Source organism: Delphinus delphis, chromosome 6 (assembly GCF_949987515.2).
Source record: "Delphinus delphis chromosome 6, mDelDel1.2, whole genome shotgun sequence".
Lineage (NCBI taxonomy): Eukaryota > Metazoa > Chordata > Mammalia > Artiodactyla > Delphinidae > Delphinus > Delphinus delphis.
In genome coordinates, this window is record NC_082688.1 from 85,465,356 (window position 1) to 85,491,720 (window position 26,365).

Sequence of the window (26,365 nt, forward strand, 5' to 3'; positions counted from 1 at the left end):
GCAAAGCCACTCATCAATTACTGCACCTTACACCTGTGCACGGCACCCTGCTCCCTTCTGACCGGCCAAAACAGGTCTCTCACTCACCTGTGGAAGGTGAATTTAGTGACCATTTAACCAAAATTAAGGTTACATTTCATAGTGAATATACCAATATTTGGGGGTGAAAAACATAATATATGTGTCCACGTACACCTTTCCATGTATGCTTATAGGCGTGCATATACACACACGTGTGTGGGGTGTTGGGTGTGTGTGTGTGTGTGTGTGTTTGTGTGTACCACTCTGCGGTATTATAAGTAGATGTGCTAGAGAGAGAGATACAGATACAATAATGAAGGCATTAAGGAAAATTGATAAGCAGATACAGATATAAGTAGGTTTATGGATATAGATATTATAAAAGGCATGGATGTAAAAATAGACATAAGAAATAGGGAAATGTAAATATTCCGTATGTAGATCTATACTTACGTAGATGCATAAATAAATAGATGAATGTCACTGTCCCTACTCGTCATCCCTAAAGTGCTGAGAAAAACTGTGATTGAAATTTGGTGGTGGTGTTTCACAATCATAATCTTTTTCTTTTTCTCTGTAGGTGTTGGCGATTTCAGTGTGTGGGAGTTCTCTGGAAATCCTGTATACTTCTGCTGTTATGACTATTTTGCTGCAAATGATCCCACGTCCATCCATGTCATCGTTTTCAGTCTAGAAGAACCCTATGAGATCCAGCTGAATCAAGTGGTTTTCTGGCTCAGTTTTCTGAAGTCTCTTGTCCCGGTTGAAGAACCCATAGGTAAGCCGAGGTGCCCCTCAGGGAGGGCGTGCCCTTCCTGCTGACCTCACACCCTGGTCACGCCCGGATCCAACAGCTTGTGGCCAACAGCTGCGGGCACCCTTGTTCCTCCTTCCTATCAGGAGATTTCAACTCTGGAAGTTTCCTAGGGCTCAGCTGTTTTTTTTTGTTCTGCAAGCAGTTGTTTCATGATTGCATATTTCTGCCACAAAGACTCAATTCTGAGCAATTCCTTGAGAGCCATTTCTTGCTTTCTTTCTATACTTTAGGGCTGTGGTCATTTTTGTTAGGTGCAAAGTGGAATACCTCTTTGACAGCTACTGTGCCTTACCTAATGGGTACATAATTAATAGAATGAGCTCTCCTTCGTTCTGTAGTTCCATCAAAAATGAAAGAAAAGGGGGCTTCCCTGGTGGCGCAGTGGTTGAGAGTCCGCCTGCCGATGCAGGGGACACGGGTTCGTGCCCCAGTCCGGGAAGATCCTACATGCCGCGGAGCGGCTGGGCCCTTGAGCCATGGCCGCTGAGCCTGCGCGTCCGGAGCCTGTGCTCCGCAGCGGGAGAGGCCACAACAGTGAGAGGCCCGTGTACCGCAAAAAAAAAAAAAAAAAAAAAAAGAAAGAAAGAAAAGGAACCGTGTTAACTGAATGCATTATCTTAGCCTTATCCCTAAAGGAAAAGACAGCATGGACAGACTTATTTTCATCTTTTCATACAAAACAAGAAGCAGCCTTCCTTGATGAAATGCAAAACTCAGCAGTCATTTTGTTTTTGAAAAACTTACAATAATAAAATAAATTGGGCTAATTCCCCTCAGGGTACCTCCAATTTTGCCTTTTTTTTTTTTGCGGTTCGCAGGCCTCTCACTGTTGTGGCCTCTCCCATTGCAGAGCACAGGCTCCGGACGCACAGGCTCAGTGGCCATGGCTCACGGGCCCAGCCGCTCCGCGGCATGTGGGATTTTCCCGGACCGGGGCACGAACCCGTGTCCCCTGCATTGGCAGGCGGACTCTCAACCACTGCGCCATCAGGGAAGCCCTTGCCTCTTTCTTTCTCACTCTTTTTCATGTTTTCGTTTTAAACATGCCCATAAGTGAGAGGCTCTCTGCCTGTGTGAACTGCAGGAGTCTCCCTTCTGAGCCATTTCTGTGCTGGTGCTGCATTCAGCGGGCTTGCTCTCGTCTCGTAAAGGGTGTCCCCCTGGTCATCTCCTCACCATGCAAACAAGGCCTATTTGGAGGAAGATCTGAGAAGCTGCCTTATGCCCTGTGGTCGCTTCTACTCCACTTCTGAGCAATCTTCCCGGAGGCCCAGGAAATAGGCTCATTCCATTCTGGGCCAGGCCTAGGCCTTCCAGAGGTCACTCCTAGCAGCAGGCCTGGGGCCCTCGGGTCTGCGGGCAAAGTTGCATGTCCACCTGGCGAGACGGCCCAGGCCTCAGGCAGAGCACGCAACCTCAGCTGGGCAGGCTAGAGGACCCACCTGTGAAACGGCTTGCTCTCTGCCCTCAGCCTTTGGCGGCAAGCTGAAGAACCCACTCCGAGTTGTCCTGGTGGCCACGCACGCCGACATCATGAACATTCCTCGTCCAGCTGGAGGCGAGTTCGGATATGACAAAGACACCTCGTTGCTGAAAGAGGTCAGGAACAGGTAAGTCGGCTGCTGCATCTTCAGGGGTGATACAGCCAAAGTCATGTGACCCAGAGAAAGGAATTAAAGGACTGAAAGGCCTCTTTGGCTTGGTCGAATTTCTTTCACCAAAGCCACAAATACACATAATAACAAATCGAACAGAAGTAAAGGGCACATAATAAAAACCAGCAGCCTTCTCACTTCTGTCCTCGCCCCCGAGTACCCCTGCCCAGAGGTAACTCCTTTTAGTTGTTGGATGTATTTTTTTTCAGCTCTAGGGAGGAATAATTGACAAGTGAAATTGTAAGATATTTAAATTGTATGAAGCGGCGATTTGATGTGTGTGTACAATGTGAAAGGATTCTCTCCATCTCGTTAATTAACGTATCCGTCACCTCACCCATTTATCTTTTTTTTTTTTTTTTTTTTTTGGTGAGAACATCCATCAGTATTTCTCAGAATGTAACTTGCAACCTGCTAGTAGATCATGAAATTCATTTAGGAGGTCTGGAGTGGAGTGGAGGGGAGAAGGACGTGATGGAAAGTATCAGAGTGCATTTTGTATCAAGTATTTTTGGAGAACTTCTTTTTCACTTATAAATATGGATGTGCACAGAATCACAATGTAAACGTATCTATTTTTACTTAGTGTCTATCCCCAAAACAGTTTGAACCTGCAGTTCTATTTAATATGCTGGTAATGTGAATTCTTGGTTTATCAACTGACAACCCTTCTCTGTTATCTTCCTGATGTGAGAAATAGGGCTTCTACTAATATTTTAGATCTAAGGTGTTATTTCATACTCATCCCTCTGTTCTCACTCCATCAACCTGCAGAAGCATCTCTTCTTCTGCCGTGTAAAGTGAGTGCATTAGGCCTCCCCTTTCCTGCATCGGGGGAAGCTGTTTCCCCCGTTTTGTGGAAGCTGGGGCACCTGTCTGCACCCGGAGCAGGCGGTGTCCCCAGGCCTCCACCCCAGGGTGACGTTACAGAGTCCAGCCAACAGCAGGTGTGGGGTGTCTCTACAAGGCCACCAGAACTTCCTTGCCTCCCACCAACCTTTTGGGCCAGGAGGAGCCTGGCCCTCTGTGGAAACACCCGGTGAGACTGTGTCACTCTGAGGAGGTCACTGCTCTTTCCTTAGGTTTGGGAACGATCTTCACATTTCAAATAAGCTGTTCGTTCTGGATGCCGGGGCTTCTGGGTCTAAGGACATGAAGGTACTTCGAAATCACCTGCAAGAAATACGGAGCCAGATCGTTTCGGTGAGTATACCTGGGGAGGGCTGGACCCAACCTTCCCCTGGACCATCCAGTGACCCAGGAGTTGGGCCTCTTTGTGTGGCCCTCTGGGTTTGGTCTGATTTTCATGGGACCCAGTACGCGGTGTCTGCGTGGCCATGTTTTTATCCTGTTACCCTGGGGTAAGGAAGGAAGAGTAGAGAAACAAGGAGAGATGGCCATGAGATGAAGCGTTGTTATGGGCAAGGTTAGAGTATATGAAATTCTGACCGTTTGGGTTGTTTGTTTAAAAGTAAAATTGTTTGTTAGAAATTACAAAAGCAATGCAAAAGTGACTTATTGTGAAATATTTGGGAAATGCAGAAAAGTAAGAAAACAGTCACCAACAAAATTCACTGAAGAGCATAACATAATAACTGTCCAAATGGAATAAGGTGGTGTTCTTGGATGGCAAGACTTTATTACTAAGTGTTTCATTTTCCCAAGTTATATAAACTTCATACAGTTCCAGTCAGCATCTGAATGGGGTTGAGGAGATTGGGTTTTTGTCTTAAAATTTCAATAGAAGAATAAATGAAACATGTTATAAAGGCTCTGTAATCAATAAACCAATAAATAATTGGAATAGATTAGTGAGTGTCGAAGTAAATCAGAACATCTGCAGAAATTTAATAGACAACATAGATGTTATTTAAAGTTAATGGAGAAAATGTTTATTTAATAAATGATCTGGCACACCTGGCTGTTTGCCTAGAAGGAAATGAGGTTGAACTCCTGCTTACTACATAGCGCAAAAATAGACTGTAGGCAGATTAAAGCTTTTAAATGTAAAAAATAAAGTAATATCTTGATGGAAATGCAAGATCATTTATTTTTAAAATAACTTAGAAGTGCTTTGAGAAACCTTTTCAGCCAAGTTAGAAAACCTCAGAAGTTTTCAAAGAAAATACACCAATATTTTGTCAAATACATTTGACAACATAGAAGATTTTTCTGGCCAATAAATTCCATAAACAAAGTTAAAAGGTGAGAGAGATTGGGGAAAAAATATTCTCAATGCACCTGGCATATAAAAGGTTGCTATCCATAATATTCAAAAAGCTGTCTGAAATGGGTAAGAAATGGGCAAATATCCCAATGGAAAACTCCTAAAACAAAATGCTCCAGGGACTGTTCCTGCTTCTAAGCTCGAGTGTAACAAGGAGGACATGGCTCTCGCTCCCCTGCATGGCAGGTGCCGTCTTTAGTAATAACTCACCGTTTGCCTGATAGAAGGGCTGTGCTTACAATACCAGGCTCCAATTCTAGACATGCTTTTGGAATTTTCAGGAACCCTCTCCTCTCTCATGAAGCCTGACCCTCGCTCTCTAAAGGGGAGAGTACACTACGTACACTACGGCAGAGTCAGTGGGCAGGGTAAAGCCTAGAGGGCTTTGGAGAACCTGGTCGCGGAAACCAGTGGGTGGCGATCGGGAACAGTGGTCTGTGGCTGGCTCAGCGCCTGCTCACCAGGTGGGATGAGGGCCTGTGCTCCCTGAAGAGTCTTGAGCTGGGGTGTGGCATGATGTCTGCTTCACATCCCGCACACCCCCAACTTCTGTGGTCAGGCAGATGAAGCTCACCAAACAAACTGCCTTTATCCCTGGGAATATTGTTCGTTGAATAGGGAGTGGAATTTAGGGGGTGTAAAAGATGAGATTCGAGAAGGGACTGCCTGATTAATGATGCAGTGCAGTGTATGGCTCGTGGCGTTTTTAACTAGGAAAGTGTGCTGATTATGAGTCTGTAACATAGACTGATTTATTTAACCAAGTTAAGAGCTTAAAAACTCATTTCAAGCCAATTACCAAGAACTAATCAAATTTGAAATATTTCAACAGTAATCCCCATGAATACCTAATTTACTGGTAAAAAGCCATCTAATGTTGATAATGATACGCTCTTTTCCTGTCTCTTTGTTCATAAAGCGGCCATCACCTGGCTGAAACCCTCACTCCAAGAGAGGGAGGGAGGAAAACATTAGGACTTCATGAACGTTAGTTAATTGAGTCCACAATGCCAAAGCCATTTTTTGTGAATCCTTGCCATCTATTTAAGACGAGCAGTGGAAATGAAAGCCTCTATAAAATTTTATATTTGTTAAATAGATTCTGCTTAAAGGCAACACTGAAAAAACAAAACTGCCCCAGTACTTAACCAAAAATCACTGGCGCATCCGAAGAACTACATGCAACAGTGCAGATGTGAGCGGCATCGTTTTGTGCCGGCTCCTCCTGAGTCCCCACAGCTGTGCGTTGACCTGCCTGTACCGCATGTTCTAGGTCTGCCCTCCAATGACTCACCTGTGTGAGAAAATCATCTCCACCCTGCCCTCCTGGAGGAAGCTCAACGGGCCCAACCAGCTGATGTCATTGCAGCAGTTTGTGTACGACGTGCAGGACCAGCTGAACCCCCTGGCCAGCGAGGTGGACCTCCGGCGCATCGCCCAGCAGCTCCACAGTGCCGGCGAGGTGAGGGCTCCAGCCCTGGCAAGGGTCTGGGAGGGGGCCCTGGGATGCATTTCCAGTGTCTGAGTGGGCTGAGAAGTGGGCTGAGCTGCGGAGGCCGAGTGGCAACTGCCCACTACCCATGATGTTTCCAGACGTGCGACTATCACAGGAAGGCTCCAGTGATTCCCCGAACTGCGGTTCTTTGCTCTCCTGTTCACCTTAAGAGCTGTTGTTTCGTCTTGCTTTGGTTGGTTTGTTTTCCGGCTTCTCTTAGTTTGGGAGCACAGTTCCTGCTACACTGGGTGACGGGGCCTCTCCTCTCTCTCCCTGGGGCAGCTGATGCTTAGCTGTGATTCCTGCAGCCTTCAGGATGGCTGCTCTCCATGGAGTGTATCAGCTCCAAACAGACCTCTTGGGCTCACAGACAATCAAGAAATAGTAGTGACGTATCTTCAGGGAGAGAACGTGTGGAGACACTAAGACACGGCAAGCAGTGATCCCCAGAAATGACCAAGAGATAGGAATCTCTCTTCCTGGTTCAGCTCTGGGGTGCAGTTTGGGAACCCTGTTCTAATTGCTTCATATGCTGCCTGTTCCTCTCAACGGGGCATAGCCTTCACGTTCTTCCATCATGTGAAATCAGGAGACAGTGTAAGCTAGTATGGGCTAAGACAGTTCTGATTATGAAAAACCAGAAGCAGTTCCAGGAATTTTGCAAACCAGAAGCTTCCCTGCCCAGTCTCAGGTGCCATGTGTGGCCCTTGGCCATGGATTACATAGGTTTGAAATTCTACTTGAATCAAGAAGCCAGCGACCCTAAAAACTAGAGCCTCAAGCAGTGATTGTGTCAGTCTTTAAATTCCAATGAAACTACTGGCTAATCTACTGGCCCCTCCAGCAGTACTTTTTTTTTTTTTTTTTTTGGTAACATCTTTATTGGAGTATAATTGCTTTACAATGCTGTGTTATTTTCTGCTTTATAACAGAGTGAATCAGCTATATGTATACATATACCCCCATATCCCCTCCCTCTTGCATCTCCCTCCCGCCCTCCCTATCCCACCCCTCTAGGTGGTCACAAAGCACCGAGCTGATCTCCCTGTGCTATGCGGCTGCTTCCCACTAGCTAATCTACCTTACATTTGGTAGTGTATATATGTCCATGCCACTCGTCCCAGCTTACCCTTCCCCCTCCCCATGTCCTCAAGTCCATTCTCTACGTCTGCGTCTTTATTGCTGTCCTGCCCCTAGGTTCTTCAGAACGATTTTCTTTTTTTTTTTTAGATTCCATATATGTGTGTTAGCATACGGTATTTGTTTTTCTCTTTCTGACTTACTTCATTCTGTATGACAGACTCTAGGTCCATCCACCTCACTACAAATAACTCAATTTCGTTTCTTTTTATGGCTGAGTAATATTCCATTGTATATATGTGCCACATCTTCTTTATCCATTCATCTGTCGATGGACACTTAGGTTGCTCCTATGTCCTGGCTATTGTAAATAGAGCTGCAGTGAACATTGTGGTACATGACTCTTTTTGAATTTTGGTTTTCTCAAGGTATATGCCCAGTAATGAGATTCCTGGGTCGTGTGGTAGTTTATTTTCAGTTTTTTAAGGAACCTCCATACTGTTCTCCATAGTGGTTGTATAAATCTATATTCCCGCAAACGGTGCAAGAGGGTTCCCTTTTCTCCACACCCTCTCCAGCATTTATTGATTGTAGATTTTTTGATGATGACCATTCTGACTGGTGTGAGGTGATACCTCATTGTGGTTTTGATTTGCATTTCTCTAATGACTAGTGATGTTAAGCATCCTTTCATGTGTTTGTGGGCAATCTGTATATCTTCTTTAGAGAAATGTCTATTTAGGTCTTCTGCCCATTTTTGGATTGGGTTGTTTGTTTTTTTGATATTGAGCTGCATGAGCTACTTGTACATTTTGGAGATTAATCCTGTGTCAGTTGCTTCATTTGCAAATATTCTCTCCCATTCTGAGGGTTGTCTTTTCGTCTTGTTTATGTTTTCCTTTGCTGTGCAAAGCTTTTAAGATTCATTAGGACCCATTTGTTTATTTTTGGTTTTATTTCCATTTCTCTAGGAGGTGTGTCAAAAAGGATCTTGCTGTGATTTATGTCATAGAGTGTTCTGCCTATGTTTTCCTCTAAGAGTTTGATAGTGTCTGCCTTACATTTAGGTCTTTAATACACTTTGAGTTTATTTTTGTGTATGGTGTTAGGGAGTGATCTAATTTCATTCTTTTACAGGTAGCTGTCCAGTTTTCCCAGCACCACTTATTGAAGAGGCTGTCTTTTCTCCATTATATATTCTTGCCTCCTTTATCAAAAATAAGGTGACCATATGTGCGTGGGTTTATCTCTGGGCTTTCTATCCCATTGATCTATATTTCTGTTTTTGTGCTAGTACCATACTGTCTTGATTACTGTAGCTTTGTAGTATAGTCTGAAGTCAGGGAGCCTGATTCCTCCAGCTCCGTTTTTCTTTCTCAGGATTGCATTGGCTATTCAGGGTCTTTTGTGTTTCCAAAGAAATTGTGAAATTTTTTGTTCTAGTTCTGTGAAAAATGTCATTGGTAGTTTGATAGGCATTGCATTGAATCTGTAGATTGCTTTGGGTAGTATAGTCATTTTCACAATGTTGATTCTTCCAATCCAAGAACATGGTATATCTCTCCATCTGTTTGTATCATCTTTTTTCTTTCATCAGTGTCTTATAGTTTTCTTCATACAGGTCTTTTGTCTCCTTAGGTAGGTTTATTCCTAGGTATTTCATTCCTTAGTATATAGGAATGCAAGAGATTTCTGTGCATTAACTTTGTATCCTGCTACTTTACCAAATTCGTTGATTAGCTCTAGTAGTTTTCTGGTAGCATCCTTAGGATTCTCTGTGTATAGTGTCATATCATCCTCAAACAGTGACAGCTTTACTTCTTCTTTTCTGTCTTGGATTCCTTTTACTTCTTTTTCTTCTCTGATTGCTGTGGCTAAAACTTCCAAAATTATGTTGAATAATAGTGGTGAGAGTGGACAACCTTGTCTTTTTCCTGAGCTTAGGGGAAATGGTTTCAGTTTTTCACCATTGAGAACAATGTTGGCTGTGGGTTTGTCATCTATGGCTTTTATTATGTTGAGCTAAGTTCCCTCTGTGCCTACTTTCTGAAGGGTTTTTTATCATAAATGGGTGTTGAATTTTGTCAAAAGCTTTTTATGCATCTACTGAGATGATCATATTTTTTTTCTCCTTCAGTTTGTTAATATGGTTTGGTTTTCCTCCTTCAGTTTGTTAATATACTTTATCACATTGATTGATTTGCATATATTGAAGAATCCTTGCCTTCCTGGGGTAAACCCCACTTGATCATGGTGTATGATCCTTTTAATGTGCTGTTGGATTCTCTTTGCTAGTATTTTGTTGAGGATTTTTGCATCTATGTTCATCAGTGATAATTGGCTTGTAGTTTTCTTTCTTTGTGACATCTTGGTCTGGTTTAGGTATCAGGGTGATGGTGGCCTCGTAGAATGCGTTTGGGAGTGTTCCTCCCTCTGCTATATTTTGAAAGAGTTTGAGAAGGATAGGTGTTAGCTCTTCTCTAAATGTTTGATAGAATTCGCCTCTGAAGCCATCTGGTCCTGGGCTTTTGTTTGTTGGAAGATTTTTAATCACAGTCTCAATGTCAGTGTTTGTGATTGGTCTGTTCATATTTTCTATTTCTTCCTGGTTCAGTCTCGGAAAGTTGTTCATTTCTAAGAATTTGTCCATTTCTTCCAGGTTGTCCATTTTATTGGCATATAGTTGCTTGTAGTAATCTCTCATGATCCTTTGTATTTCTGCAGTGTCAGTTGTTACTTCTCCTTTTTCATTTCCCATTCTATTGATTTGAGTCTTCTCCTCTTTTTTCTTGATGAATCTGCCTAAAGGTTTATCAATTTTGTTTATCTTCTCAAAGAACCAGCTTTTAGTTTTACTGATCTTTGCTATCATTTCCTTCATTTCTTTTTCATTTATTTCTGATCTGATCTTTATGATTTCTTTCCTTCTTCTAACTTTGGGGTTTTTTGTTCTTCTTTCTCTAATTGCTTTAAGTGTAAGGTTAGCTTGTTAATTTAAGATGTTTCTTGTTTCTTGAGGTAGGATTGTATTTCTATAAACCTCCCTCTTAGAACTGCTTTTCCTGCATCCCATAGGTTTTGGATCATCCTGTTTTCATTGTCATTTGTTCCTAGGTATTTTTTGATTTCCTCTTTGATTTCTTCAGTGATCTCTTCGTTGATTAGCAGTGTATTGTTTAGCCTTCATGTGTTTGTATTCTTTACAGATTTTTTCTGTAATTGATATCATTGTGGTCGGAAAAGATACTTGACATGATTTCAATTTTCTTAAATTTACCAAGGCTTGATTTGTGACCTAAGATATGATCTATCCTGGAGAATGTTCCATGAGCACTTGAGAAGAAAGTGTATTCTCTTGTTTTTGGGTAGAATATCCTATAAATATCAATTAAGTCCATCTTGTTTAATGTATCATTTAAAGCTTGTGTTTCCTTACTTATTTTCATTTTGGACTATCTGTCCGGTGGTGAGAGTGGGGTGTTAAAGTCCCCCACTATTATTGTATTACTGTTGATTTCCCCTTTTATGGCTGTTAGCATTTGCCTTATGTATTGAGGTGCTCCTATGTTGGGTGCATAAATATTTACAGTTGTTATATCTTCTTCTTGGATTGATCCCTTGATCATTATGCAGTGTCCTTCTTTGTCTCTTGTAATAGTCTTTATATTAAAGTCTATTTTGTCTGATATGAGAATTGCTACTCCAGCTTTCTTTTGATTTCCATTTTCATGGAATAGCTTTTTCCATCCCCTCACTTTCAGTCTGTATGTGTCACTAGGTCTGAAGTGGGTCTCTTGTAGACAGCATATATACGGGTCTTGTTTTTGTATCCATTCAGCCAGTCTATGTCTTTTGGTTGGAGCATCTAATCCATTTACATTTAAGATAATTATCGATATGTATGTTCCTATTACCATTTTCTTAATTGTTTTGGGTTTGTTATTGCAGGTCTTTTCCTTCTCTTGTGTTTCCTGTCTAGAGAAGTTCCTTTAGTATTTGTTGTAAAGCTGGTTTGGTGGAGCTGAATTCTTTTAGCTTTTGCTTATCTCTAAAGGTTTTAATTTCTCTGTCGAATCTGAATGAGATCCGTGCTGGGTAGAGTAAACTTGGTTGTAGGTTTTTCCCTTTCATCACTTTAAATATGTCCTGCCACTCCCTCTGGCTTGCAGAGTTTCTGCTGAAAGATCAGCTGTTAACCTTTTGGCAATTTCTTTGTATGTTATTTGTTGTTTTTCCCTTGCTGCTTTTAATATTTTTTCTTTGTATTTAATTTTTGACAGTTTGATTAATATGTGTCTTGGAGTGTTTCTCCTTGGGTTTATCCTGTTTGGGACGCTCTGTGCTTCCTGGACTTGATTAACTATTTCCTTTCCCATATTAGGGAAGTTTTCAACTATAATCTCTTCAAATATTTTCTCAGTCCCTTTCTTTTTCTCTTCTTTTTCTGGGACCCCTATAATTCGAATGTTGGTGCGTTTAATGTTGTCCCAGAGGTCTCTGAGTCTGTCCTCAGTTCTTTTCATTTTTTTCTTTTTCTTTATTCTGCTCTGCAGTAGTTATCTCCAGTATTTTATCTTCCAGGTCACTTATCCGTTCTTCTGCCTCAGTTATTCTGCTATTGATCCCTTCTAGAGAATTTTGAATTTCACTTATTGTGTTGTTCATCATCGTTTGTTTGCTCTTTAGTTCTTCTAGGTCCTTGTTCAACGTTTCTTGCATTTTCTCCATTCTATTTACAAGATTTTGGATCATCTTTACTATCATTACTCTGAATTCTTTTTCAGGTAGACTGCCTATTCCCTCTTCATTTGTTTGATCTGGTGGGTTTTTACCTTGCTCCTTCATCTGCTGTGTGTTTCTCTGTCTTCTCATTTTTCTTAACTTACTGTGTTTGGGGTCTCCTTTTCGCAGGCTGCAGGTTCGTAGTTCCTGTTGTTTTTGGTGTCTGCCCCCAGTGGCTAAGGTTGGTTCAGTGGGTTGTGTAGGCTTCCTGGTGGAGGGGACTAGTCCCTGTGTTCTGGTGGATGAGGCTGGATCTTGTCTTTCTGGTGGGCATGACCGCGTCCAGTGGTGTGTGTTGGAGTAACTGTGAACTTATTATGATTTTAGGCAGTCTTTCTGCTGATGGGTGGGTTTGTGTTCCTGTCTTGCTAGTTGTTTGGCATAGGGTATCCAGCCCTGGAGCTTGCTGGTCATTGAGTGGAGCTGGGTCTTAGCGTTGAGATGGAGATCTCTGGGAGAGCTTTCGCCGTTTGATATTATGTGGAGCTGGGAGGTCTCTGGTGGACCAATGTCCTGAACTCGGCTCTCCCACCTCAGAGGCACAGGCCTGACACCCAGTCCGGAGCACCAAGTCAGCCACACGGCTCAGAAGAAAAGGCACAAAAAAAGAAAGAAAGGAAGGAAGGGAGAGAGAGAGGGAGCGAGGGAGGAAGGAAGGAAAATAAAGTCATTAAAATAAAAAAAATTATTAAAAATTTTAAAACAAGTTTAAGTAATATTCAAAAAAAGAAAGAAGAGAGCAACCAAAAAATCAAATCCACCAATGATAACAAGCACTAAAAACTATACTAAAAAAGAAAAAAATAGACGGAACCCTAGGACAAATGGTAAAAGCAAAGCTATACAGACAAAATCACACAAAGAAGCATACACATACACACTCACAGAAAGAGAAAAAGGAAAAAAATATATATATCTATATATAAAAAGAAAAGGAAGAGAGCAACCAAATCAATAAATAAGTCTACCAATGATAATAAACTCTAAATACTAAACTACAATAAACATAAAACCAGAAACAAATTAGATGCAGAAACCAAACCCCAAGTCTACAGTTGCTCCCAAAGTCCACCGCCTCAATTTTGGGATGGTTTGTTTTCTATTCAGGTATTCCAGAGATGCAGGGTACGTCAAGTTGATTGTGGAGATTTAATCCGCTGCTCCTGAGGTTGCTGGGAGAGATTTCCCTTTCTCTTTGTTCGCACAGCTCCTGGGGTTCAGCTTTGGGTTTGGCCTTGCCTCTGCGTGTAGGTCGCCTGAGCGTGTCTGTTGTTTGCTCAGACTGGCCAGGGTTAAAGTAGCAGCTGATTAGCGGTCTCTGGCTCACTCAGACTGGGGGGAGGGAGGGGTACAGAATACGGGGCCATCCTGCGGCAGGCAGAGGCCGGCGTGACGTTGCAACAGCCTGCGGCGCACCATGTGTTCTCCCGGGGAAGCTGTCCCTGGATCACGGAACCCTGGCGGTGGCGGGCTGCACAGCCTCCCGGGAGGGGAGGTGTGGATAGTGTCCTGTGCTCGCACACAGGTTTCTTGCTGGCTGCAGCAGCAGCCTTAGCATCTCATGCCCGTCTCTGGGGTCTGCGCTGATAGCCGCGGCTTGCTGCCATCTCTGGAGCTCGTTTAGGCGGTGCTTTGAATCCCCTCTCCTCGTGCACCCCAAAACAATGGTCTCTTGACTCTTAGGCATGTCCAGACTTTTTCCCGGACTCCCTCCCGGCTAGCTGTGGCGCACTAGCCCCCTTCAGGCTGCGTTCACTCAGCCAACCCCAGTCCTCTCCCTGGGGTCTGACCTCCGAAGCCCGAGCCTCAGCTCCCAGCCCCCACCTGTCCCAGCGGATGAGCAGACAAGCCTCTCGGGCTGGTGAGTGCTGGTCGGTCCCGATCCTCTGTGCGGGAATCTCTCCACTTTGCCCTCTGCACCCCTGTTGCTGCGCTTCTCCGTGACTCCGAAGCTTCCCTCCCGCCCAGCCCCTGTCTCCTCCAGTGAAGGGGCTTCCTAGTGTGTGGAAACTTTCCCTCCTTCACAGCTCCGTCCCAGAGATGCAGGTCCTGTCCCTATTCTTTTGTCTCTGTTTTTTTCTTTTGCCCTACCCAGGTACATGGGGGAGTTTCTTGCCTTTTGGGAGGTCTGAGCTCTTCTGTCAGCGTTCAGTAGGTGTTCTGTAGGAGTTGTTCCACATGTAGATGTATTTCTGATGTATTTGTGGGGAGGAGGGTGATCTCCATGTCTTACTCCTCCGCCATCTTGAAGGTCTCTCCAGCGGTACTTTAAATGATCGAATCCAAGGGTGGGGATAAGCAAGGGATCAAACCTTACCTTGTAATATAGTGCTAGATATAAAAATATATATTGTAACCATAATAATAAACTCACTCTTTTTAATACAGTATTCTCTTGCCTTGTGGCATTTGCCAGTAATTTTCTAGCTCATAGTGATTAATCCACATTATTTGACAACACATCCCTCCTTGCCCTTGAGACGTTAATAAGTAAATGAAGGCAGAATGAAAAAGAAGGGAAATCTAAATCAGGTGGCCCCCATTCTCATTGGCCTCCAGCCCCTCCTCCAGTACTATTCCTGCTCTCTAGTAAGTAATCTAAGGATCTTTTCAGATTTCATCAGTTGTCCTGTCTTTTTTCGGCTCAGGATCCCACACGGCACTCAGTCATCTGTCTCCTTAGTCTCCTCCAATACGGGACAGTTTATCAGTCTGTCTTTTGTGACCCTGAGGAGATAGTTGTGTCTAGGACTGAATTGCAGGCAGTATTCCACCAAATGCCTTATCAAAAATTAAGTAGACACTGCTCTACATTCCAGAAATGTACACTCGAAGTCTCAATTTTGAACAGAATCATATCTACAAGGCATCTCAAAGATTTAAACCAGACTGTGGGGAGAAAAGTACTTCTGGTGCAAACAGGTCCAGGGTCTCAGCCTCCACGTGAGAACGGAGTCCACCTTGGATCACCATTCTTTGTAGAACTAGCCCAGAGTAGGGAGGGAAGGGAGGGAGGGGTAAGTGTTCCGTGAAGGGGAAAGTTGCCACTTTTTTCTTTCTGACTTCTGCTTTTTAAAGAAATGAATGTGACAGGAAAAGCTTAAGTCCCTTTTGGCCACCTCTCGCCACTTTCCTCTCTCCCCACTCCAGGGCCAACCACTGTCATGGTAGCGTATCTTTCTAGACCTTTTTTATATGTGTGTGTGTTAAAAATTTACCTAACAGTCTAATATTGTAACATTCTGAATCTTTTTTGAAAAATTTCAAGCATTCAGAGAACTTAGAAGACTAGTACAATATCTCCTCATATCCTCGACACCTAATTTAACCAGTTGTTTACATTTTGCTACCTTTGCTTTATCTCTTTCTCTTCTATTTCTTTATTTGCTTTGCAAACATCATGACCTTTCACCCCTAAAAAATTTAGCTTGTACCTCCTAAGGAAAAGGACATTCTCCCACATAACCACAATATAATTGATTATCACTTCCTGGAAACATAACATTGATATAATACTATTGTTGAATTTATAGTCCTCATTCAAGTGTTTGCCACTTGTCCCAGTAATTTCATTTATAGCTAATTTTATTCATTTGTGTATTTATCTGGGGACTCAGAATCCAGTCAAAACTCACCCATTGCATTTGGCTCCCCTCTCTCTCCCTCTCTCTCTCTCTCTCTCTCTCTCTCTCTCTCTGTCTTTTATTACATTGACCTTTTATAAGGGTCAAAGGTAGTCTTTTCAGAATCTCCCTTCTGACATTGCCAAGCTGGTTTTTTGGCTTAGTATTGATTTTTGAGATCTGTCCATATGAATGTGCTGAGTCATTCCTTACAATATCTGCACAGATTTCATCCCTGCTCAGGCCCTTTAGTGCTCTGAGCAGCTGAAGCATCTGGCCATTTAGGTTCCTATGAGTGACTTCCCGTTGTCCCCTCTGGCAGATCAACATCATGCAGAGTGAAACCGTCCAGGACGTGCTGCTCCTAGACCCCCGCTGGCTCTGCTCCAACGTTCTGGGGAAGCTGCTCTCCGTCGAGACCCCACGGGCCCTGCACCATTACCGGGGCCGCTACACCATGGAGGACGTCCAGCGCCTGGTGCCCGACAGCGACGTGGAGGAGCTGCTGCAGATTCTCGATGCCATGGATATCTGCGCCCGGGACCTGAGCAGCGGTACCATGGTGGACATCCCCGCCCTGATCAAGACTGACAACCTGCACCGGTCCTGGACGGATGAGGAGGACGAGGTGCGGGTCTACGGCGGCGTGCGCGTCGTCCCCGTGGAGCACCTCACGCCCTTCCCGTGCGGCATCTTTCACAAGGTGCAGGTGAACCTGTGCAGGTGGATCCACCAGCAGAGCGCGGAGGGAGACGCGGACATCCGCCTGTGGGTGAACGGCTGCAAGATTGCCAACCGTGGGGCCGAGCTGCTGGTGCTTCTGGTCAACCACGGCCAGGGCATCGAGGTCCAGGTTCGCGGTCTGGAGACGGAAAAGATCAAGTGCTGCCTCCTGCTGGACTCGGTGTGCAGCACCATCGAGAACGTCATGGCCACCACGCTGCCCGGGCTGCTGACGGTGAAGCACTACCTGAGCCCCCAGCAGCTGAGAGAGCACCACGAGCCCGTCATGATCTACCAGCCGCGAGACTTCTTCCGGGCACAGACCCTCAAGGAGACCTCGCTGACTAACACCATGGGCGGGTACAGGGAGAGCTTCAGCAGCATCATGTGCTTCGGCTGTCACGACGTCTATTCGCAGGCCAGCCTGGGCATGGACATCCATGCGTCAGATCTGAACCTCCTGACCCGGAGGAAACTCAGTCGCCTGCTGGACCCACCTGATCCCATGGGGAAGGACTGGTGCCTTCTCGCCATGAACTTGGGTCTCCCCGACCTTGTGGCAAAGTACAACACCAATAACGGGTCTCCCAAGGAGTTCCTCCCGAGCCCGGTCCACGCCCTGCTCCGGGAATGGACCTCCTACCCCGAGAGCACGGTCGGCATCCTCATGTCCAAACTGAGGGAGCTGGGGCGCCGGGATGCGGCGGACTTCCTACTGAAGGCGTCCTCTGTGTTCAAAATCAACCTCGACGGCAACGGCCAGGAGGCCTACGCCTCAAGCTGCAACAGTGGCACGTCTTATAATTCCATTAGCTCGGTCGTGTCCCGGTGAGGGCAGCCTTTGGCTTGGGCAGGGTCTCTTCCAACTGCAGAGGCAAGGGGGACACAGCCCATCTGTCCCACTGCAGATTCTGGTGCGTCCTTTCCTACGCCCACATCCTGAAGGACGCCACCCTCCCTTCCGCTTCACCTATTTCTCTGCTACTACCTCCCTCCTCTCACACATTGCGTTGTGTGTGAAGGGTCTTTCTAGTTTAAGAGCAGACCCTATCCTTTCCTTTGGCCATTTGAAAAGCTAGCCGCCCTCCATCTCTCATCCTCTAGTTCCTTGCTTCTTACTGATAATTTTACTGGAATTCCTAACTTTTCAATGAAATTTTTTTAAACTATAATATTGATTGTCCTTTTTAAAAAAAAAAGTGCACATTTATCCAAAATGTGTATTTCTTATACTTTTTTCTTTGTTATACCATGTCCTCAGCTTATCTCTTTTATATTTGTAGGAAAAACTCCCATGTAAGGAATCCCACTGTATGATTTATAAACAGACAATATGTGAGTGCCTTTTGCAGAAGAGGGTGTGTTTGAAATCATCCAAGTCAGCCCGGAGCTGTCGCGAAAGAAACGCTCCCTCTCTGTCTCTTGCTGTATGCTGATCATCGCCAGAGGTGCTGCACCCGAGGTTTTTTTTTTTTTTTGGCAATTTTTGTGTTTCCTTTGACAAGGAAAGGGGAGAAAGAAACCTCCTCTAGAGCAATTTCATGGCCAGTGTTGTTGCTACGATAAGACATGTTTGTGTTTGCTTTTGTTTCAACGTCCGTGTGAACATCCACGTGGAACCTGCAGACTGTCACGCTTCATCATCCCCTGTCATCTCAGGTAGAAGGCTGACACTGTTTTAGGGAGCCAAGACCTGTGTGAGAATTCAGAAGACCCCCGACTCATGATCTGTGGCAGTTTGTTGTCATTTGTGCATAGCAGATGGTTCTCCACATTTAGATCCTGGTTTGATAACTTCCTGTACTTGAAGTCTCAAAAAGAAAATAAAGGAAGCAAGTTTTCTTGCAGTGATTTTAAATTGTGATAGAGTTTTAAATCGAAATAAGGGAACATGTCCTAATTCTTCTGTCCTGAGAAGCATGTAATTTTAATGTTATATCATATGTATATATATATATGCAGTATGTATATACATATATATTAATACAGGTATTTTTACTTAATCTATAAGATGTAGTAAAAAAGGTTTTCTTTTCTTTTTAGTTCTTTTTTTTTCTTTTCCTTTTTTTTTTTTTTTAATAAATAAACTGTTGCTTGTTGCATTAGTTTGTTGGTGTTTAATTCAAAAGGGATTCTTTTTCTTTGTTTTGTTTTCATTTGCCAGTACCCCACCTCGTGGGACAAACCAGTCCAGAAAGTGATTAAACCTAAACTCTCAGGGGTGGAAATCAACCCAGTTTATTAGGTACTGAATTATTACTAAAGTTGGGAATGGTGTGGGGAAGCAGAAGGAACTCAGATGATTTCACATGTATTTCTTTTTAATTTTTTTATTTTTATTTTTATTTATTTTTGGCTGCGTTGGGTCTTTGTTGCTTAGTGCAGGCTTTCTGTAGTTGCAGCAAGCGGGGGCTACTCTTCGTTGCGGTGCACAGGCTTTTCATTGTGGTGGCTTCTCTTGTTGCGGAGCACGGGCTCTAGGTATGCGGCTTCAGTAGTTGTGGCACACGGGCTTCAGTAGTTGTGGCACGCAGGCTCTAGAGGGCAGGCTCAGTAGTTGTAGCGCACGAGCTTAGTTGCTCCGAGGCATGTGGGATCTTCCCAGACCAGGGCTCGAACCCGTGTCCCCTGCATTGGCAGGAGGATTCTTAACCTCTGCACCACCAAGGAAGCCCCGCACGTGTATTTTTGCTTTAAGGAAAAGAGGCCCCTTCCATTTTCCTTGGGTGAACCCCCAAACCAAATTGGATCATTCAGGCTCAGCAATGGGGGAACAGAGGAAGCTTTCTATTCCTATACAAAGGTGGAGGGAGCTCCTGCAGAACAAGAGAAAACTTGCTACAAAAGATACATACCTTCCCGCCCATCTTTACTTAGACCACACTGCTGCAGGCCATCAACTAGAAACCCTAGTTTTGACCTGCATGGTAGCTGTAAGTGACAAAAGCTCTAATGACAAAACCCATTTTTAGTAAAATCTCAAGACTGGTTTAAAAAAAAATGGGCAAAGAAAAAAGATTGGAATGAAAAAGACTACAGTGATGTGGGTGATTTTCTCTACGGTTGTGGGAGTAGAATTCATTTCTGTTTTGCCTAAATGGTCTGTAATAAACATGACTTACTTTTATAAGGAGAAAAGAAATATTAATGGAGTAAAATTAAAAGCTACACGTAAATATGCGTCAAAAGGATGACACTGACATTGAAATCGTGATTGCCTTAGAGGAGTAGAACCTGCTTTTCGTGAGTCAACTCCCTCCTGAACGTCAGCTTCATCTCTCCTGCTTCAGAAGTGCTTCATATCACGGTATCTGGCACCAGGACCTAGGACCCAGGAGGCAAGGGCTGCCTCTGGCAGCCTCAGTAAGTAAAATCCCTAAGAAGGATTCTGACTGCTCCAGTCTGGATCATGGAGCCATCCCAGTGGTTGGGAGAGAGAGAGTCACAAGATTGGCCTGGCCCTGGGCACCCTAGGACAGTGTTGGGAAAGGAGCAGTTTCGCCCAAGAAGGGAGTTCTGTTAATAGGAGAAAGGGGCAGAGGGAGGATGCTGTGCAAATGAAGCAGAGGACTGCAGGAGTCTTTATACTTTTGTTTTAAGCAGGTGCCTGTCCATAAGCTTATGGGGCCACCTAAGCTCCTGAAATGTTGAAGCCATACTTCGGAATCATTACTACACAAATTTGCAGAGTTTAAGTTCCACTGAGCTCACTGCCCTGCCCTGGGAATTGCTGTGGGGTCATTCCGGGCGGCATCTCGGAGTCTTCAGTGCCGTGAACTCTGGTTAGGCTGAAACTGCCTGGCAAAGCCCCAGCATATGTAGCCGGCTCTGCCTCCTGCAGAAGGGGAGAAACCAGGCCATTCATAGCTCACTTCCTGCAGCCACAGTGGGAATCAAAAGGTACAGGTTCTTAGGAGCCAGAAGCGGCCTTTCATGGACCCTTTTTCTTAGAGTTGCTGTAAAATGCACTCGGGCAACATGTTCCTCATCCCCTGGGAGCTGTGGCTACCCTGGGGTGCCTGAGGTTCCCCTATGGACAAGAGCATCCCAGGGACCCAAAGCCTCCCTGGCATGGGCTGGAGGGCCCTTCCGAGAATTCTGATTGTGTCCAGAAGCTGGATCCCACACCTTCGGAAATGAATCAGAACTCTGGGTGGTCTTTTTTTTTACAATTAAAACCACAGGATTTCCTGAAACCATAAAACTACATTTGGCCCTATCAGTGTCCAGAGTCTACCCCAGTCTTAGCAAACCCTGATGGTGTGATCCCAGAAAAGCCACTCCAAAATGAAAGGCTGGGCCTGGCTACTCCTGCCTCAACAGCAGCTAGATGCCAGCCAGGCTGTAAAACCGAAGGGTAGCTCTGAGCTGAAAAGCTTCATGAAGAGTAAAAGGATAGTTGCAGTTTCGCAACGTGAAAAAAGTTCTGGGGGTGGATAGTGGTGACGGTTGCACGCCAATGTCAATGTATTTACTGCCACTGCACTATGCAGTTACAAGTGGTTAAAATGAAAATAAATTATGTTATATTTATTTTAGCACAGTTTTTTAAGAACAAGAGAAAAAAGAGAAAGCTGGAACCTAAAACTATCCAGGTAACCGTAAAGCTTGCTGAGTAATATACAGTACTACCCATGTGTTCACAGCAGCCCAGCAAAGCCTGTGCCCCCCACTATGGGGGGGGAATGATTGCTTTTAAGAAGGATTGCTTAATGAAGGATTGCTTTTAAGAAGATTTGATATTTTTTTATTTTAAAAGAACCTGTAAAATGGTTATCATGGGAGGAAGAAGTGAGAATTTTGTTTGGCTTCTTTTCTTTTTTTGTTTATTCAGTGTTTTGGGGTTTTTTTGTTTGTTTTTCGTTCAAATTCATACCTTGGATGGCACCAATAGTCTTTTAAGGACTTTGGATTCTTTTTGCTTTTTTGGTTTTTTTGGCTATGTTGGGTCTTTGTTGCTGTGCGTGGGCTTTCTCTAGTTGCAGCGAGCAGGGACTACTCTTTGTTGCGTGTGTGGGCTTCTCATTGTGGTGGCTTCTCTTGTTGCAGAGCACGGGCTCCAGGTGCACGGGCTTCAGTAGTTGTGGCTCATGGGCTCAGTAGTTGTGGCTCACAGGCTCAGTAGTTGTGGCTCGTGGGCTCTAGAGAGCAGGCTCAGTAGTTGTGGCGCACAGGCTTAGTTGCTCCGTGGCATGTGGGATCTTCCCGGACCAGGGCTTGAACCCGTGTCCCCTGCATTGGCAGGCGGATTCTTAACCACTGTACCACCAGGGAAGCCCCAGGACTTTGGATTCTTGGCGACTTAGGCCACACCATTTATGAGGGCAACATGCTCTGATTCATCATTCCCCAGACGTTTGCTGAGCACCTATTGCCTATCATGGGTGCCAGCTCCACGCTCACAGCAGGGACTCAAAGCTTGGTGGGCTGGAACCTGCTCCCCTAACCAGCCTTGGGGCTCAACTCGACTGTCCGAGGAATTTGCTCTCAGGGGGCTATTTTCAGGGACTGTGACTGTACTTTGGATGGCCACCTGAGGTTGAGGTCACTTTTATCATTGCAACCAAGGGTCACATGCTGGTGAGAGGACTCAGCAGCTGCCAGGCAGGGGCCACGTCAGGGACAGAAACTTCTGTTCCCACTGAATGCCTGGTCAGGGAGGTGCCTCTGAAAGGGGACTGAAGGAGTCGTCAGCCCCCTTCCATCTGCATCTCTGGAAATGCGTGTGGCGGAGCAGGAAATGACCCCAGGAAACGGCGGCTAGTCCTGGCTGAAACGCCCAGCCTCAGAAGGTTGCCCGTGACTCTTGTTCACAAGGCAATTCTTTGACCAGAAGAATCGAAGAAGTGTGTGGGAGTGGGGAGGAGGGACAGGAAAGAAGCTTCACAGGTACCTACAGTAGAGGCTTCCCTGAGCTCGGACTCTGATGCCCGTCACTAGGGGCTGACGCTTGGTGAGGGTGGCCTGGCCAGGCGCCAAAGGCTGTGACTCCAGCCTGTGGGGTTCCTGTCAGCAGTACAGCAAAAGGACCGGGACAAGCTTCTGGTGAATAATGTGTCTTGTCCCATCGAAATCACAGAATTTTACAATGAAAAGAGATCTTATAGATGGTGTGATTCAACCACGCTCTTTGGAGGCTGGAAGGAAAGAGTTTAAGAGATTTAGACCAAACAGCACGGTTCAATTATTAACAATTTAGACTAAATGTCAGGCCCTCTGACCACAACTGGGGCCCTTTATACTCCTCTGCTAAGTATTTATATTGTAATGTAGTGGGTGTGTTGTGAGTGCATGTGTATGTGTGTATACTGTGTGTGTGTGCACCAGTGTATTGCGTAAGTATATGTGTATGTGTGTGGCGTGTGCATGTGCCCACGCATACATGTAACTGTATATGCATGTGTGTAAGTGTATGTGTGTATATACATGTTTACGTTTGTGTATGAGTGTATGCATGTGTGTATATGTGTATAAGTGTGTGTGTGTATGTGTGTGATGTGTGTATTGTGTATAAGTGTGTGTATGTATATGTGATGCATGAGGTAAGGGATTCCCTGGCCATAAAGAATTGCTCTTCTGGCCAAGAGCCTGGATTGCCACTGATTCAGCCATGAGTGCCCATTTCCCACAACCGGGGTGACTAACAGAGCATCACGAGAATTTTCTTACCCCCCACCCCATGCCATCCTCCAGTGTGAGCCCTATGGGGTTCTGCACACCCCTCAGGTTACATCACAGCCAGAGTCAGTGATGAGCTTCCTGTCTTCCGAGAAGGGAAGGCCAGTCACCCAAGAGGGAGGCCAGGGCTGTTTCCTCTAAATCACGTGATTCTGTGACCAGTACTCGCATGGGAAGGAGAAGCCAGGCATTTATTACTGACAGTCCATGCTCCCACCTCTGTGCTGAAAGGCAGCAAGCCAGGTCCTTCCTTGCCAGCCCTACCTGGGGCTCAACAGTGCCCCTTTGGCTTTCGGGGCAATTGCAATGCAATGAAAGTTTTTTTTTTCCTTTCACCTTTTTCCTAGACATACAATATTTTAATGGAACTGAAATCATACAAAATGTACAATTTTATATGCTGCTTTTTAAAAAATTGAAGTATACTGATGTATAATATCCTATTAGTTTCTGGTATACTTGCTTTTTTTTTTTTTAATGTAACATGACGGCTCTTTTTCAATGTTACTAGAAGCTCTTCAGAAACATTAGTTTTAATGGCTCATAATACTCAAATAGTGTCATATCCCGATTGAACTAACTGTTCCTTACCATGAAATACTCAAACATTTTCCCCCATTATAAATAAATACTCAAACATTTCCCCCATTATAAATAAAATTGGGATAAACATCTTTTGGTACTTTTTTCCCCCTACATTCTGGATTAGACATGAAACATTTGGGGGTCGGGTGGGATGTGGTCACATGACAATTAAAAATCCAAGGACAGAAGCATTTATTGCTGAGCAAAAAATTGCATTTGTGTTGCTCTCTTTTCTGGGAAAATAGAAATCTAATGTCTAGATTTCTATTTTCCCAGAAAAACGTTATTTTATCTACCAACCTCATGATGCTTTCTTACTACATTTTTTTTGCTGCTTATAACAGCTTTTATAATATCATTCTTTTAGCAAGAATGGAAAGAAAATTCGATCTTTCCACCATCATGAGAGACGAAAATGATTAGTTAATAATTATAGTTATTGATTGTTTAGAAAACTCTCAGCTTCAAAACTCATTTTTAGTTAATGCCATATACATTTTGAGAATTGTTTTCAAATCTGGGGAACCTCTATCAAGTATATATATATACACATATGAGCTGTAGGATTTTCTGACATGTTGACTTTTCTCATTTAGTAACTTATTTTATATGTTCGTGCAATTGTAAACACTCATTAACCAGTTGTCATGGTGGACATACTTCTCCGTCTGGTTTGATGTCCTGAGTTTCTGTGCAGGCTTCTGTCAGTGGAGAGGCACTTCCTGGTGCTCTGGTCTCTTCTATTTGTGTGGCCCCCCTGCCATCCCGCTCAGGGGTCCCAGTTCTCCAGCCAACAGACATTACTGACCCTGGGAGCCAGCCGTCCAGCTGGGTCTCTGTCCAGCATGTTGGGAAACTACTGGACGAACTTATCAGTCAAAACAGGCTGTAGACAGTGAAGATCCCCACTAAAGACCCTTTCATGCAGAGAACACCCAGCCCCAGGGCAAACATGCAAATCCGGTTATTTTGTAGAAGGTTCTAATTTGTCAATTTAGCTGACTGCTTTCGCCTCATGACATTTTACTTATCTTTCCATAAACCGGACAAAGGCAGACTTGATTTGATTCTCATTCATCATTTTGGCAAGAATGCCATCCTGCAAATGAGAAATGAAAGTGAATTTTACTTCTCTCTGTCCCCAAAAGCTGTAGCCTGAAGCTGTTTTCCCATAATAAGTAGCTTTTCGTTTTACTGACTCTTGAACCCTGCATTATTGTGTCAGTGGTTCCACTTTGAGAATTTCATGCACTAGTAAAATGTCATAAAGGTCATGGGGGCCTGACACTTTGTTTTGCAAAGTAAGACCACTTAGAACCAGCAACAGCTACCAAATGATGCCATCAGTCATTGCAAAAAAAGTTTTTAAACATTGTAATGTCGAAAAAAAGAAAAGAAAAGAAGGTAAGTTAGAGCCTTAGAACAAAGGACATTTCTTTCCATTGAATAATCTAATCTTAGGGGGAAAAAAATCATCCAGTGGCCCTTATTTTCTCCTTATGTCAGAAGACTAGTGACCAGTTGGTCATGGGCAGTGTGGCTTTTGTTGTTTTGTTTGTCCAGAAGCCTTGGCTCTTTGCTGTGTATAGAAGTGCAGGGAGAGCCCCACAGGACCCTTCTTGTGAAATATTTCAAGGCCATGTTGATTCCATCCCCTGAAAACTATAAAACTCACCTACTGTTCTCCAGGCAAGGCCAGGCTTTAGGAAGCATGGAAATTCTGGCTGCTCTGGAAAGAAGGTCACAGGATCTCAGCATTAGGAGAAACCTGGAAGTCAGGCGGTTTGGCCAGGGCATGACCCCGCCAGGAATGGCCAAGGGCCAGTCGGTCTCTGCTCCAACAGCCCCAGGGCTGGAGAATTACAAAAGCAGGTTTTGATTCATAAGTGCACTGACACTTGCCATCCTTGTTCTGTCTTCCAGGTTACATAGAAATCTTGATTGTCATCCAAAATAGCCACTTAGGGTTTCCCTGGTGGCGCAGTGGTTGAGAGTCCGTCTGCCGATGCAGGGAGCACGGGTTCGTGCCCCAGTCCAGGAAGATCCTACATGCCGCGGAGCGGCTGGGCCCGTGAGCCATGGCCGCTGAGCCTGCGCGTCTGGAGCCTGTGCTCCGCAACGGGTGAGGCCACAACAGTGAGAGGCCCGCGTACCGCAAAAAAAAAAAAAAAACAACATTATTAACAATATCTTACACACTGTTAGTTGTCTGTACCAAGGTAATGATGATGGTTTCCTGAATTGTAGAATATCTGAATTGAAAGCTTTGTAAACAAAAAGAACAGAGAATCTTACTCATCACTCAGTCATACAAAGTGTTATGTCTTAACCCACTACAGTCACCCGTGCACTGACAGTGCACCCTGAGGGGAATTCAGGATAGAAAAATACAGGATGAAGCAGTCTGCATGTTGGATATATGGCCCCTACATAGTTAAGATGCGTATCTAAGGAAGAATTTCAGTGATCCCAGATTCTTTCCATACATAGAAAAAGCACTAACATCACTAACTTGAGGTATCTGGTTTTTGTGATTAGCAGTAAACTTTTACCAAGATGGATGCTTGACCACCTGTATTTCCCAGCCAAAAAAGCTGAGAGACTGTCACCTGGGCTCTAGCCCTCAGTAAGGTCCCTGAATAAAACTGAAACTCATTGCTCTTACGTTATGTGTGTTTT

The 26,365-nt window shown here is 44.4% G+C and overlaps 1 protein-coding gene across 1 annotated transcript in view; it reads left to right on the top strand.

The window, feature by feature from the left end:
* DAPK1 (death associated protein kinase 1) overlaps nt 1–18,525 on the top strand; it is a 209,710-nt gene extending 191,185 nt beyond the window's left edge. The window contains exons 22-27 of the mRNA XM_060014994.1: nt 602–799; nt 2,310–2,448; nt 3,576–3,696; nt 5,994–6,182; nt 16,023–17,251; nt 17,707–18,525. Of these exons, the coding sequence (XP_059870977.1) occupies nt 602–799; nt 2,310–2,448; nt 3,576–3,696; nt 5,994–6,182; nt 16,023–17,251; nt 17,707–17,740 (1,910 nt within the window). The 3' untranslated portion in view covers nt 17,741–18,525. The remainder of the gene's footprint in view (nt 1–601; nt 800–2,309; nt 2,449–3,575; nt 3,697–5,993; nt 6,183–16,022; nt 17,252–17,706) is intronic.
* Nucleotides 18,526–26,365: the final 7,840 nt, after the last annotated feature.